Here is a 16361-nt window from a genome sequence, read left to right on the forward strand (position 1 = left end):
TGTACCTGCTCCAGTCCTCCACTTCTGCCACCAGTGCTGGTGAAAGCAGTGACTTGTGTGAGCAAACAGCACCTGGAGATGGACCTGAGGCAAAGGTGGGAAAACTTTTAATTCAGAAAAATAAAGTATCTCTAAACCATTGTGAATACCAACAGCACCAGCAGTTATCAAATACCTCAGGAGGATTTTAAACCCAGTTTTTCATGTCATCCCTGCCACTTGTAATGCAGGTGTCTATTTTTAAAGGATCAGGTATTTGCAGCAAATTATTTCTTCTTAATATATGGAGTCAAATTTAAGAGGTACCTAAAAACCATAAGAGGTAGATGATCCCAGCCATGAAGTAAACACATCAATCTTACCACTGAATGCCTGTTTTGCTGCAAGTGTGGCATGAAACACTTGACTGAATATAAATTTGTAAGTTGTTCTTGATGTATGTGAGAATTTTGGGAAGGTTTATGAAATAATTCATATACATTTAATTTAGAATGTTTGCTCATTTTTTTTTATATCCATTTAAAAAACAGAAGCAAGCAAACTTCCAAAGCAGAAGTGATGGATTTCTGTCAATTACCAAATGTTATGAATTTGCAACCCTTTTATTCTAGTACTCAAGGAATTGCCAGCTAATTAAAGCTGTACCTTTATGATTATTCAGGAAGTTTGACAAAAATAAATATAATTTTGAAGTTGTCTTTGGTGTGTTGTAATTGAAGGCAGCAGTGCCAAGAGAAACACCACTGCACTGCCAGACCCAGCCTTGCAAGAAGAGAACGTAGTACAATGCAAACTTTAATGTCAATATATACAGAGCTTTAAAGAAAACATTTCTTTTAAAATTAAATGAAATAAATACAGTATGATACAAAATCCACAATATGCTTAAGAGAAAGAAATGACAGTTACAATATCTGGTAACGGGGACCTTGTGTAGAGTTTCATCTTTGAAGTACCTCAGAGAGCATGGAATTCATTGCACACTGTTCTCAATTAATGCCCTTTATGGAGATTTTGCCACGTGCCAGGAGAGTTTCAGCTCTAACCAGAGCATCAGTGCAAGATGCCAAAGTGCTTGGGACATTATGACAATGCAATCAATTAATTAATTAATTAGCAAACACTGCTCAAAAGCCTAATGCAAAACACCCAAACCTGAACACTTGGTCCTGCAAAGCAGATCTACCTCCAATGTCCTCGGTCCTCGTGTGAAAAACCCCACAGGAGGATTTAGGGTTATTCAAACTCACTGTTGGTAATAAGCTATTGACCAAAAATTAATAATTAAGAGATATAATCACTTAAGTATCTTTTAAAGCTTTCAGAAAAAGTTTGCTTTCATTACACAGGGAAAATATCAAGAAAACCAGTTGCTGATGATTTTGTGGGGGACTTTCTAATTATGCAAATTCTTACAATACTCAATCAGCTTCAGCCATACATTAAGGATGGGGGTTTTCAAATTTGTATCCATTCTTCTGCTCCCAAGGAACAGCAGAACTTGGAGGAGCAAATATTTAAAAAATAACTGAGATGTTGAGACAAGATGATGATGCAGAAAGCTGGTGTGGTATGAATGAAGTGCAGGGGTGCTACAAACAACTATCAGTGCACACCTAAAAGAGCTTTGGAACAAACCTTTAAGGAGAATTTTATGTTTTTAACCCTACTGAGCTCCTATAGGATTACATAAGGACTCTATTATGATCACAGCTTCAGAAGCTTTCTGGAAACTTTGAGAAAGAAAAACCTGCTCCTTTCTCCCCTCCCACAAATATTTGCAAACTTTTAGTTCTGGATAGGACTGAAAAGCTTAAGTGCTACAGAAATACATAAAACCCTGTGTCTGCATTGATGTTTTAGCCTAATTTCACTGATACAATCCAGGAGAATTATTATAACCTTGTGTAATTAATTTAACACAGCTCTACAGACCAGTCTCTAAGGACATTGCAAGGAACTCCCACCTGCTGACAGTTGCTAGAGGTTATTTTAACTATTGGACAGCTGAAAATCAGCTTTGAAAAGGAATTAAACCATGGAAGACAGAATTCAAGCTTGACTTAGGCTGAGGTTTTGGATGCCTTCTCTGGCTGCAAGAACATGCAAACAACAGAGGGCTCAAAAGAACAGCAGGCTCAGCCCCCTGCACCTCCTGGTGTGGGCAAGGGGAATTCACTGATTTTGAGCACAGTGGGAAAAAAGAAAAGCACACAAGGCACTGGATCAGTGCCTTGACTGGACCCAACCAGGAAAGCTCTCAGGAAGGGCCCTGTGACCCCAGCATGGGCTCACCATGGTGCCACTGAAGATTTTGGATATGGAACAGGAATACAACAGAGTTTATCACTTTATATCCAAAGGATACATGAAGGTACAAATTGAGATATCCTGGGTGAAAGAATAGCAAAAGAAGTCCTGAGCCCACTCCAGCTCCAGTGGGAATCTGCTTTGTGTGCACCAGAGCATTACTGATAATGATCCTTACCAAATACCAGAGCAGTTTTACTGGCAGGAAGCCACAGCCAAAATATTCTATCATTAAAGATTTAGTTTTGTGGAAGTTCCTTTGGTCTGAATGCCTGTGTAACTGGGAGCCTTTGTGAAAATCTTGACTTTTTTTTTCTAATTCAGTAAGGCAGTAAGAACATCACCAGTTTCTAAACTTGAACTGTGCCCAGATGATATGAAATAAATTCCACCAACCTTTCCCTGCAGCCAGAGCACTTTCCCATTACCTGCTCTTCCATCTCAAACCTTTAACTGACAGCTCATGAGCAGACCATGCTACTTTTAGATATCAAAACCAAAGCTGGGAAAGAAAGGGATGAGAAACAGGCAAGGAATTCCCAAAGGAGCCTCACAAAGATGATCATTACATACAGTAAAAGTAAACTTCAAGTGAACTCTTTCGTGTTCCTGCATATCCCAAATATTTCCAAGACTGATATGCTGAAATAGTCAGAGCAAGGCAACTTTTCCCCCAAAATAAGGATTATAATTGGCATACCAGGGTACACTGGCCTGTCAGATATAACACATCCATATTTTCCCCATGATAAGATGAATTTGTAATGTTGCAGTCACTGAAACGTTTTTACCCCTGGAGTACCACTTGCACTAAAGGCCAGCAGTGATATAAAACAGGGATAACTTTGCAGGAGATGTTTTAAATACTCTGCAATGAATCAGAACATCCACCTTGTTTGTGTTCTTTTCCTCTCACCACCTTTGTGCTGCACATCAAGAACAACTTGAGTCCCTTCAGCTGCTTCCAACTGCTCTTGTGCAAAATGCTTTTAAGGTGCTTATACCGTGGTGCTTCTAAGCAAGCTAAAAGAAAATACCAACAGAAACAGTGTAAAATGACTCATGGGTAAAGCCATTAAAGACCAGATGCTGCCTTTACAGGAAAGCTGAAGACAATTCAAGTTTGACACTTTCATTGTATTCCAGGCCTTGCATTACCTCTTATCCCCAACACAACTTTTAAGACTACATTTCAACCCACACTACACCTTGACCTGGGCTCAGGGGGTTTAATTTCCACCACTGTTTTTTTGGGGTTTTTTTTGAGTGAATTCAAAATCTTCTGGCAGTCATCTTTAAATTTACATCAAAATGACCCTGACAGAGTGTAGACAAGAGGTTCCCAGGCATTCTTGCTGGAAAAGGTCTTCATTAAGGAAAAGAAGGATGGAGCAGCTGCAAAAAGGGGCAGATTTTGTACTAAACAAGGAGCTTTCCAGTAAGCAGTTGTGTTCTTTGATAAGCTTTCAAGCATTTCAAACAGGCACCTCAAAACTAGGCACAAATGGCCCCTAAAGCTTCCAACATCTATCAAACACTCAAGAAATTCCATCTGGGGGATGTTTTGCGTGATACAAAGGGCACACTTATGTTTGCTTATATTATTAAGTCTCAAATCTACATATATTCATACCTAACTATTTGGCCAGATAATGTCCATCTTCCCCCACCACAACAGAAGAAAGCAGCTTATCTAAAGTATTTCCAACACCACCAAGTCCTTCACAAGTATAAGCAAAAACCAGCCAACACCTCTTGTGAGATCTGAGTTATCACCACCACTCCTGGTGCTTGGGCCAGAATTCTCCTCAAAGTTTTTTTTCCTGCTGTCTCAAAACACTGATTTCTGTCAGCCCTGGGGTCTTGCATTTGAAAATTCAATGATGACAAATGAGTCTGATGTTTGAGTTTTGGTCACTTCACTAATGTCACTAATATATTTAATATTTAAAATCATCCTGCTATGTCACTACAGTTGCTCAGTGTCTACAACTTTTGAAAACACTTCTAAGCGTATCTCTGAATCAACTACCAGCAGTAAGCATTGGTTTTGAGTCAGGAAACCCCAAGGTAATTCTGGCCCTGAAATTAATTTCCTCTCCATCAGAGCATTTAGGAACAGCTGAAGTCCTAACACCAGACAGAGAGGGCAAGTGAGTGCTGGCCACAGGATGCTGAAAGGAATTTGTCCCTAACTGTGAAATTTCTTGGTCAGAATTCCCTTACCTGGGCACACAGCAAGGCTTATTTATTTTCCCAAGCTACCCCTACAGTTAGGCAAAGAGAATTTTGCATTTCTGCTCTGTAATATTTGTACATGCGGCGAGAAAGTCAGAGAGAAGCAACCTTCTATTAAAAAAAAAGTCAAATAAATAAAAAATAAACCCCAAGTGCCAAGTTGACTTGAATAAAGTGTCAGTTTGTCTCATATGCCAAACAAACCTAATATTGGTTGTATTTAGTGGAAAGACTGCTGAGGAAAATAACACAGTAGTTGTACTAATGGATGGGAAATGTAAATAACAAAGGATTGAGCTGCATGATGTTGTTTTGAAATGGCACCAATATTTCTGAGCCTGAATTTTGACAGTTTATGCACATATTGACTTTCTCCAGCTCAGTGCAGGACACAATTTGTGGTAAGAACCAGAAATGTTCATTTTCCTGTTAGAGGCTATAACCAGCATTTCTTTTGGGTCACAAGGGATCAGATTGAAGTGCAGGATCTTGCACATCCCTTTGGTTTGTGTTTCCACAGAACCTCCTCAGTTACTGGCACCATGCAAACACAGACCTGCCAAATCAACGGTGATGAATCAACTCTGGCACATCACATTGCTCAACTCTGCATAATAGTCATGGGCAAGGGAAAGGAATTGAGTTCAATCAATGAAGTGCCCAATTACAAAATGAAGAATTTGCCCTTCACAGCAGGGTCTAAAGGTGTGAAGCAACAAAATCACACTGACACTTTATGTACAACTTGGTCATGGGCAACGGTCCCCTAAACCATTTTTTTTTTAACTGAACCCAGCAAAACTATACAGAATGTGAAAGAATATTTGCAACAGATCTCAAAGGACAGTGTAGAGAAATTCATTATGGTGTACCTGATGTTTAAATTAACTTAACAGATACGGCCTGTAAAACAAACACAGTATGAACCTGTGGATTTTTTTTTTTTTCTTTTTAAAAAAAGGACTTTTACAGAATTCAAGTAGTGTAGCAGGAAACCATAGATGCCTTTTGATCACAGGTCAGGCAAAATAGAGCCACTTGTTGGGTTTCCCCCTTGCTTGTGTCTGCTCAGGTGTCCCAGTGGATCTATAAGTCTGTGGATGTGAGCTTTTTCATGCTCCGTCGCTGAGCTAAACTGGAGGCTGCCACAGGCTCCAGCACTGGCTGAAATGTCTTGTGATTCAGTGCAGAATATGTAGCAGCCATGGCTCCCTGGAGAAAAAGGAAATAGGCAATAATAATTCATATATATAGAAGTTTTAATCAGAAAATAAAGCAATTAAGTATTAAATACTCAACTAACTCCATTAAAACCACACAAGACTTAGGCCAGGTCATGTGAATTCTCAAAAGTTTGTAAGGAAAAAAAAAACCTCCTCTTTTTGATTGCTTCCAATGTCTAAGCCTGGGTGTCTGACACCTCTTTCTTTTGTATCCCTTAGATGCAGGAGTCACCTGTTAATGTAGGTCAGAATTTGTATTTTTCAAGCCAGATTAGCACCAATTTCTCAAATACAGCCACCTCAGTGGCTCCTGAGGTCCTGACTTTGAAGACAACTCAGGAACTACCTTACAGGAAACACAGACAAAAATCTTTTCCTCCACACAGAGGTTAAAAATAATTATTTACATTTAATTTGTAGTGGGACTCTATACAAGGGTATGACCCAGGACAAGGGGAATGGCTTCCCACTGCTAGGTGGGATATTGGGAAGGAATTCCTCCCTGTGAGGGTGGGCAGGCCCTGGCACAGGTGCCCAGAGAAGCTGTGGCTGCTCCTGGATCCCTGGAAGTGCCCAAGGCCAGGTTGTACAGGGCTTGGAGCAACCTGGGACAGTAGGAGGTGTCCCTGTCCATGGCAGGGGGTGGATAGTGGATGGCCCAGCCTCAAGGTCCCTCCCAACCCAAACCATTCCAGCATTTCATGAATTTGTCCCACCATGTAACTTAAATGTGTTGGTACTACGGAAAACAAATAGAAAAAAATGGGATTTCTGTCTGTAGCTCTAAACCAACTGAACTCCTTGCACAGCCCCCGGCTGAAGCAGCATCCCAGGTGGGTTTACCTTTACTAGATGTGGGGCATCTTGCCTGTTGAGCTGATAATGAGGCAGCTGGTCCCTACAGGCAATCCAGGAATGCTTCAGCACCTGCTCGGCCGTGTACCGCTGGTGGGGATCCACGTGCAGCATGTGTGACAACAAGTCCTGCAGGGAAGGGAAACACAAAGATTGCTCAGTCCAAATCATCTTAGGTGGCCTTTAAAGCAGCAGGGATGGCAGCAATGAGAGAAGCACCCGATGTGGAGGGATTAACACAATGCCACCACACAGAGATCAGCAGACAAACGGGATCATTCTGTGCCCTGACACTGCAGAAGGTTGAGAACAATGTGTGGTTCTATTGGAGCAGTTCAACAGAGCCAGCCTTGATTGCAAAGCAACTCACTGTTGTGCTTTTCATGTTTATTATGAATATATTCTTTAAAAGACTAGAAATCCTATTAAAATGTAGCAGATTTATGAATATTAATAGAATGTAGATTTTATGGAGGAAAGCTATTATTTGCAAATCTCTCTCCTTCTTCATTCTGCACTTTGGGCTCTGCTGACTCCTTACTACAACTGAATTCAGAGACAGTGAGACACCAGCAAGGAATTTTTCCTTCAAGAAGCCACATAAAGCATAAAGCCAACAGCAATGGACACTTGTTTATGCCTGTTAGAAGCATTAGCAATAAGCTACTGATTAATTACAACGTTGGTCCAAAGGAGAGGTGGGTGGGAAGGGCACAGAACAGAGACAGCAACAGTTTGAAATAAAACCAAAATATGAGCAAGCTGACAGAATGTTCCCTTTGTTTTAGGTACAAAATGTGAAGCATTCTTAAATCCACAGAAGTGAATTTCTCATGCTAAGACAGCAGCAGCCAACAAGCATTCTGAATCACTCCTACAGAAATGAACAAATAATGCAGTTCCAAAGGATTGGGAAAAAATATTTAAACATTAATATTTAATATTAATGCTGATCTTTTTAGAAGGTAACCCTGGTGATTAAGATACCCACAGAGTGGGTCAACACCATCCCAGGGAATCCATATTGATTACAGATGGAGTCTTTAAATAAAATTTTGGAGCAGATACCCTTCCCTGCAATAAAGTCTGCAGATTATAATAACAAACTACACTTCTGGAGCAGTCTAGCTGACAAAGCTCAGTAGATTTCATTGGAATTCTACAAAAATATAAAACAAAAACACATTTACACCTTTGCTGCATCTGAAACAGTGTCCCAGTTGCCTCCACTTAGAGAGAATTTTCCACTGCCTATCCGTACTAGGATCTCCTCAGGAGTATCATTGGGACCATTGGCAAATGGAGTATAGCTGGTGAAAGAAAAAAAAACAACAAAAACACCTTGTTTGGCAAAATCTCGTGAATCAGAGTGAATATCCCACTGGCAACAGAAACATATCACAGAATATATACACATACTCTTAAATATTTCTAATATTAAATGGGAAATACAGATTTATCAAGAGAATAATTTCTGACAGGATTTAGCCGTAAGACTAAAAATCTGCTCTTCTTCTGTTAGAGCAGAATTCAGCAAACATCTCTCATTTGGCCACTAGATGCTTCCTAGAGCTTCATCAGGTTTGGATGTTTAGGAAACTCCAAAGATCACAACCCAGAGTGTTCTACACAGGAATGGAGCAGGAGACACAGGGGGAGTAAAGGGATGGGGTGGGAGCACAAGAGGCTGGAGGGTAAAACAAAAACCCACCACGTATTTTCACAGCCTCAATTCCCTCCTGAAAACTGGGGGAAGTCTTTGGCACCCCCAAGTCCTGCACAATGGGAAGAGAAAACTTGAAATATTTGTGAGATAAACCTGGGTTTTTTTTGGCTTTGACTCAGAGCTGCCTGTCCCACCTGAGTGTCTGTGTCATTCCATGAGCCAATGCCTCACCATTTCTATGGAAGCAAGGATTCAGGCAACATTCTGGGATTTAAGGTAAACAAAACAGCTCAGAAATATTCTCACCCTGCCAACATTGTGTAAAGGAGAACTCCCAAGCTCCATATGTCACATGCAGCATCATATCCCTGTCTCATGAGAACCTACGAAACAAAGAGTGTTAAAGACTTGCCATATATTAAAAAAACCACCCCAAACCAACCCCACAGCCTAAGGAAGGGTAAAGACCATCCCTGCATCATGTCAGAGATTTGGTTATTGATTTTCTAATATACACATTGCAGTAAATACCAACAGTATTTCTTCTTCCTAGGTCATCCCTTTAAGATTTTCACCAGGCTCACATCTTATTTTTGAGGGTGGACTTGGCTGTTTTTAAAGCAGTTTTATAATAAACACATGCACCAGTGTTTAAAAAGCTCATATGATTATATTTAAAGACAAGTAGCAGAATGGTTTAAGTTTTTTTCCAAGCATTGCTGAAAAGTTTTAGCATTTGATGCACCAAAAACAGCATAAAGAAAACACAGAGCAGCTTGAAATACCTCTGGTGCCACAAAGTTTGCAGTGTAGCAGGGAGTTAGGAGTAGTCCATTCTCTCCTCGAAGTTGTTTTGCAAATCCAAAATCACAAATCCTGATGGAATCAGCATTGTTTGAATCATCAGTGTATAAAATATTACTGGGTTTAAGGTCTCTGTGCACCACCTTTAAACAAAGACATTTGAAAAGCCATATTTAGGAGTAGGTACATTTGTTTGTAATTTATCATTTAAGAAAGCTGTTCTTTAGATTAATCTAAGAGTTTTAAACAATTATATAACTTTAAAGTACCAAAAAATTCTAGTTCAAGTAATGCAATGAAAACCTCCTGGCTCATAATGCAACTGGAACCAACATCACCATGTGGCAACAAGGAGAACAGGACAAAAATCTGCTGTTTCATAAAGCGCAGAGTCCAAAGGCTTTGCCAGGATAACAGGGTAAGTTGTTTCTACTATTCACCTTTGTGATAAAATACAAAACCTTGTAGCATGAAAACAAGCCAAGCAAACAGGGCAAGGGAGTGGTAATTCCAGAGCTGTGACAGAGGTGTGGGGTGGGAGGGCTCACTCACCCCCTGGCAGTGCAGGTAGTCCACGGTCTTGGCGATGGTGAAGAGCACAGCGCTGGCCTCCCGCTCCGAGAAGAATTTCTGCCGCAGGATCCGGTCCAGCAGCTCCCCCCCCTTCATCAGCTCCGTGACCAGGTAGATGAATCTGCCATCATCATACACCTGGGGAGAGGTTTAGCAGTGCACTCACACAGAATACACTCAGAGCTATTAAAAGGCAACATCTGGAGTTCCACATCCCCATAAATCCCCTCCTCCCACCGGAGCGGGCAGCACAAACAGCAGGGGCTGCCAAAGCAGGGAGTGCAAGGCAGCTCGTGTGTCATCCTGGGAGTTCATGACTCAAGCTGTTAATTCATCACTCTCAATTCAAGTTGTTAATTCATCACTCTGAGTTATATTTTTCAGTGTAAGAACTTCTGTTAGAAGAGGAGAGCAGCCCTACAACTCCCTACTGCTCTTCCCTTCCAGGGCCATTCTGGCACAGACAGGACAACATGCAGGCCACTGCTTTCTCAGCTTGCCAACACACTGGCTGCTCCTTGAAACAAGAAGAAATATGGCATTTCTAAACTTTACATCATTTCTCACTTCAGGCTGGTTCAACAGCCTTTAGAAAAAATTAATTTAAGGATAATGTTGTATTTTGAAACACCCCCTCTACTATTATTTACTGCTCTCCCAGTAGATTTTTCGAAGTAAAAGAAATTTAATGAATCCAAATAAACTGCCTACATCTGCATTTATTTTCTCAGCACTGTCTAATAAGAGGCAGCAGAAAAGGAGGTACATACATCCTTTAAAGTAATAATATTTGGATGTTGCCCATAACGCATGAGAATCTCGATTTCTTCTGAGGGATCCCTTTTGCTTTTATCAATTATCTGCAAAACACAACAGGAAAAACAACTTGTATAAACAAAGACTATTAAATAAAGACATTTTTTGTATTTATATTCTCATTTCAACAACAGGAAAAAAAAATTCTGGAGTTCATTACTTCTTACTAATCGTCTTCCATTTCCTCATCTCATTTATTCATTTCTTGCTCTATCCTTGTTAAAATTCTATCATTAATGCAGCCTATCCTGCTCCACTGAACAAGGAAATGCAGTGGTCTGAAGCATCACTAATTCCCTGCAGCCCAGTTCCACCCTTGTGAATCTCCTTTTATTTCAGGTGCTCCCATCATTGTACAGGATTTTCAGCTTTTAAGATTGTGACTTATAAACAATAACTGGAAAATTCACAAATACAAGTTTTCAAATAGGCAATATTTTCAGAGTGGGATTCATGCCAGTACCTTCACAGCAAACTCCATGTTTGTAGCTATGTGGATACATCTCTTGCAAACAGAGTAGGAGCCCACACCAATATCTTCCTTCAGTTCATAGACATCAGTGAACTGTGCACTGTTCCCATGAAGCTGCTTTAAGAAAACACAGGCAAGTGGTTATCTAAAGCAACAGGATTCTCTTTGCCATTACTCTGGTACCAACAGCAGAAGCTTCTCCTGCTTGCTCATGATTTTTCTTTGAAATTCTGCCTCCAGAGAAACAGTAACTCACTTTTTCAAATCAGGAAATATCCCATAGAAGTATTTCATAAGACACTTTTCATAATGGTCTTCTCAACAAAGCAAGAACAACTGTAAACACTGAATATTGGTCAGTCTTTGACAGAACAAAGAAGTTTCCCAAAAGCAAAGCATTACCTGGACTATGGGCAGGATATTGGTGAGGGGTGATATTTTATGGTCTTCTACAGTAGTAGTTGCAACAAAACTAAATCCCTTGAAGAGCTGGTGGGCGTTTGCACTGGGTGGGACCCCTGGAGAATCTGGGGGCAGACAGACACACAGGATTAGTGTGGCTACATCCCAGCAAGGCCATTTCCTAACATTCAGGAGAGGTATGTTAGAAAAACCACCCTGAGGGAAAGGAAGCAAACAGAGGAACACCAATGTTAAATATTAAAAAGAAGTTCTACTTTGTTATCTGCGCTCTTCAGTAACAAACACAAACAAGTATTCCAGGGTTTTATCCAAAACTGCAAAGCACTGCAGGAATTTCTGTATGAACACATGTTATAAGGAAGAAGTTTACTGAAACAAAACTACTTATGGGAAAGAAATAAAGATCATTGTGTTGTGCTCAACAGCTTTGTAACACAGAAGAGCAACAACAGAATGTGCTGGTTCAGTGGTAAATGAGCTGCTGGCAAGGCACAAGTGAGGCAACACAAGAATATCCAATTAGTAAATTTTCACTGGAAGAAATGTTCCTGAATAATTAGAATTAAGTTTCCTCAGGTTATATTCTGTGTACCTCTGAATTCATTGTCTGAAATCTCACAGTGAACACAGCTCAATAATTTTGTGTAGCCTATTAAAAGCACAGACCTTCTCCAAAAAATGATGGGAAAAGGGTTTAAAAGCTGGATGCAGCAGGAAAGAAAAAAAATCACAAAAGTGAAAGTAAAATGAAACTTGAAGCAGACCAAGCAATAATAATGATAATGTTTCTTAAAGCAAGGCACCTCAATGAAATACTGACCCTAAAAAGAATCACTGCTGAAATCAAATTGCATTTACTTGAATATTAAATACTTCCCCTCAAACACTGCATGCCTGACTTTAATCATAACTAGAAACCATAGTCCAGTTTTTCATATTCCATTTATTTTTTTTCTTCCTGAGTCTAGCATAATATTCAAAGAATAGAAACCTGCTGAGGGGAGCATCCTCCTTCAAAGCACTGGAACCCTCCTGGTGCATCCTTTCCTTTTAACTTTGTCCCTGGCTTCTCTGCTTGCTGTTTTAGCATTAATTTGACCCTCCTGTCCCACAAACCTCACCCATTTATAGCCATGCACAGTTACCTTTTGGTGTTTTTGCTGTGAATTCTGGATCAAAGCAGAAAGTATCTTCTGGCTTTCCAGAGGCAGGTTTGAATGGAGGCTGAATTTCTCTTCTGAACAGTTTCTGAAAGAGAAGGACAAAGATTTAAGAGTCAGTGAAGCTTCCATGGGTGCTGTTATTTTGCCAAGATAAAAGGTAAAGGACAAAGCCTCAACCAATGTCAGGCACGTTCCTCTTGGCAAGGAACTGCCCCTTCTCAAAGCTCTAGTCCAGGTTTTTCCTAATCCACCAAACTAAATCAGGGGAAGATCTCAAATGTGCAGTAAATCCCATCTACAGCTAAGGAACAGAAAACTTCACGTCAAAAGATGTTGAATCCCCATGCAAAATTCAGGAAGTTCTAAGAGCATTTCCTTGCCTTTTCCCTCCTCCTTTCAGATCTACTTTTTGTAGTTTTTGTTGTTTTTTTTTAATTTAACCTTCCTACACAAAAGCATGTAGTGTATTTTAGTTCAAAAAAACCAAAACAACCAAACCAACCCCAAGGAAAAAGGGACCTAAATACATCCCAAAGAAATAAAGAGGTAAAATACAGAAGCACTGTGTCATCAACACAACCGGAGGGAAATACAAATTACTGTCAGACTGAAAAAAAAATAAAAATAAAGAGCTAGAACTGCTGAGCTTTCAAACTTCCCTGCTGGTATTTATTCCAACATCAGTCCCTTCAAAAGGAAAAAAATTAAACAATCAAGCCAAACAGACAACAACTGCTGAAGTGTATTCACATAAAGCAGTGAAGTTTTGCTGCTACTGAAAACTTGTTGCTGAACAGACTCTGAAGTAGCGAGGTAGCTGCTGCCTGAACACAGCCAGAAAATCACTTTTCAGAAATAAATACAGGAGATAAATAGATTGATAATGATGAGGGGCTTTGAAGAATAGATGAGCACAGGACTGCCCTGTGTGGGTGCAGCTCTGTCAGCACAGCCACATCTTATTTATTCCATCAACCACTGCAGCATCACAGCAAAGGGGGGATATATTTCACACAGCACCTTGGCTTTGAGAACACTTCTGGCAAACACAGCTCAGAGGATGAGTGAACCACAGAGCAGAATCATAAGGTGCTCATGAGAAACTGAAGCCAGGAGTTGTGATCTTGTAGACCTTGGAACACCTTGGAGCACTTGAGTTAACTCCTGACCTGTACCTGGGATGGGAGTGATGCAGAGGGAAGTCCAGGACAGTTACAGCCACAGGGAGCTTTTGTGAGACACTTCCTGAAGGATTCCTGGGAACACCAGCAGCCTTCTCCCAACTACAAATGCTCTAATGGACTATTTCAGCTTGAGAATGCTGCAACTCTGAATTATTTAAAAAGTAAATGCACTATTTATAATTAATACTCTCTATCTGCAGTAAATACTGCAGCTCAAGATGCCAGGAATTACAGGAGAAGCCAGGATGTGCCAGTCAGCAGTAATGCAGTGTTTGCTGTGCCCTATGCAGATGTAAATGCTACAACACACAGAAAAATTAACAAAAGCTTTATCATTCAGATCCTTTTGTACTCACATTCCAGTCAACAGTAGAAAAAAAAGGATGTCTCTTAATTTCTTCAACTCCATCTGAACCAGCTCCTGATCAAAAGAAATACTGTATTTAACACACTTGTGGGTAAAGTCTTTGAAGATTGCACTAAAGGTTAGATCATTTCTAAAAAGTTTGTGCAGACATGGTTATTGAGGGAACTGTGAACACAGAAATATTCCAAGGATGTAAAATACTCAGGGAGGCAAAGAGAGCACACGAAGCCCAAAAGTACAGTGTCAATATTCTTTGCTGTGACACTGTCAGAGCTTTGGCTCACTCCTCAATGATCCCACACTGTGACCATTCCTTGGCCAAACCCAGGAACTCATGATCCAAACTTACAGGAAATGGTACCCAAACGTTACTGATCACCCAGAGCTTGATAGTCTCTAGAAACTACCTTTTTTTTTTTGAAATAAAATGTTAGGCTGAGTTGATTATTTAAAGATCCAAATAAATGAACCAACCTAATCTATTTGATGGGTTCCTTTTAAACAACATCCTCAGGAGACTTTGTGCTTCGGGGCTGAGGAATTGAGGCATTCCCAGCTTTGCTCTAAAAGAAAACAGAGAATAAGTCAGAGAAAGAAATTTATCTTAGTAAAAACTGTCTACATAGATTTCCCTGCACAGTTTGATGTGTCAAGGATCTAGTCCAAAGCCTTGTAGAGTGCACATACTTAACTCATCAACTTTTTAAGTTTCTTATTACAGGAGTGGTTTAAAATAAAACCCAACAAAGAATAAACACATCAGACCACAACAACCAGACCCCACCCAAGCCCCCAAAGCAAGCTTTATGCTGAAACAGAGTAAAATAATTATCTCAGGAATGTGTAAGTATTTTCAAAGATATCTTCATGTCACCATGAGGTTTTTACCCAAGTAACTACCAGTAACTCAGAAGAGACTCACCAAATACCCAGTTACCTGCCCTTGAAGTGATTGCTACTATTCCTCCAGGGTTCATTGAGCCATTATATAGAATGATCTTTACCATCACTGACTTTACCATTTGTTTTATTTAATGGAAACTCTAATGCCAAGGCAGGAAACTACTGTGCAGAATTGCAGCATCACTGGGAGCTGCAAGTGAGGCAGCTCGTGGTGTAATCCATCCTTTCACAGGCAGCACCACCATGAACTCCCACTCAGGGCAAGCTCCAAGTGCTCTGTGCTGGGAAGAGCAGAGTTTCTCCCTCCTCCCCTTGCCCATCACCCCTCAGAGTGCCCAAGGCTCTGCCTGTGCCAGGAGGAAGCTTTGTTAGCTGAGCACAGACAGATGAGAACATATTTGCCCAACAGCTCCACTCGCTGAGCACCAGCTCGCCCAGTCTGTCCAGTCCAACAGCTTCTGTTGTAACTGGGGTAATTTAAGATGAGAATTTGAGCACGTAAGAGCCCTCCACACATCTGTACACAAAGCAACACCTGATCACCTGCTGCTTACAAAACAAGGTGTGCTGTAACAGTAGCAAGGGAGTGTAACAACAAGAGGAGTGAAAATCAAGCTGCTCTCAGTCACTGGGCTGTCCTTATCTTTATTATACGCCCACAATCAAAGTACAGATTCATCCCTGAGATTTTAATTGCTGGGGACACTTAATGGTACTTCACAGTCTGAGATCTAAAGCTTATCAAGGGGCTTTGCTTTTTGCTCCTGTTGCAGCTCAGTGTTCTTAGAATCATAAAATGGTTTGGGTTGGAAGGGACCTTAAAGCTCATCTTGTTCCACCCCCTGCCATGGAGACACAAGACCAGGCTGCACAAGGAGTTGTAACAAGCTGTTAAAACATGTTTAAAATGACATTTTCGGACTTCTGAAAAAGGAAGGAGACATACTTACTTCAGTATCATATTCATAGTCTCATTTCGATCTTTACCTTGAAATGGCAGGGTACCAGTAAGCATTTCAAACTGGAAAGAACAAATGTTAATCTAAATCAACACTTCTTCCCCCAATTGCTGAAACAAAGTGTTAAGCACTGCACTCTTTCCTACCTCTACATCACACTGGCTGAACTCTGAAAAGATTATGGAAGTGTTCCCAAATCTAAAATTCTGCTCTCACTTGCGGTTTACACGATGATAACAGTGGCAAGTGTAGCATGATGATGATGGAGGAATATTATACATCAAGAAGCTACTTGAAAGTGATAAAATCTCCTCCACAACCAGGTTTTAGATGCTGCCATATTCCAAAAACTGCAAGAATGGTAAATTCTAGAACAGTAGTTTACTTTTCAAGTCCCATCATGTC

The 16361-nt window shown here is 40.4% G+C and overlaps 1 protein-coding gene across 5 annotated transcripts in view; it reads right to left on the bottom strand.

The window, feature by feature from the left end:
* Positions 1-774: 774 nt before the first annotated feature.
* Positions 775-16361, bottom strand: part of RPS6KA6 (ribosomal protein S6 kinase A6) — a 36682-nt gene continuing 21095 nt past the window's right edge. For 4 of the 5 annotated variants that reach the window (XM_058848058.1, XM_058848062.1, XM_058848061.1 and 1 more), the window contains exons 10-22: positions 15948-16018; positions 14569-14657; positions 14084-14148; positions 12526-12628; positions 11360-11484; positions 10949-11074; positions 10440-10529; positions 9649-9807; positions 9078-9239; positions 8599-8675; positions 7819-7936; positions 6615-6755; positions 775-5760 (exon numbers count right to left, since the gene is read on the bottom strand). In XM_058848058.1, the coding sequence (XP_058704041.1) occupies positions 5635-5760; positions 6615-6755; positions 7819-7936; positions 8599-8675; positions 9078-9239; positions 9649-9807; positions 10440-10529; positions 10949-11074; positions 11360-11484; positions 12526-12628; positions 14084-14148; positions 14569-14657; positions 15948-16018 (1452 nt within the window). In that variant the 3' untranslated portion in view covers positions 775-5634. The remainder of the gene's footprint in view (positions 5761-6614; positions 6756-7818; positions 7937-8598; positions 8676-9077; positions 9240-9648; positions 9808-10439; positions 10530-10948; positions 11075-11359; positions 11485-12525; positions 12629-14083; positions 14149-14568; positions 14658-15947; positions 16019-16361) is intronic. The other variant, XM_058848059.1, reaches the window with a different exon arrangement.

The sequence above is a fragment of the Poecile atricapillus genome, chromosome 12, assembly GCF_030490865.1.
Source record: "Poecile atricapillus isolate bPoeAtr1 chromosome 12, bPoeAtr1.hap1, whole genome shotgun sequence".
Taxonomy (NCBI): Eukaryota; Metazoa; Chordata; class Aves; order Passeriformes; family Paridae; genus Poecile; species Poecile atricapillus.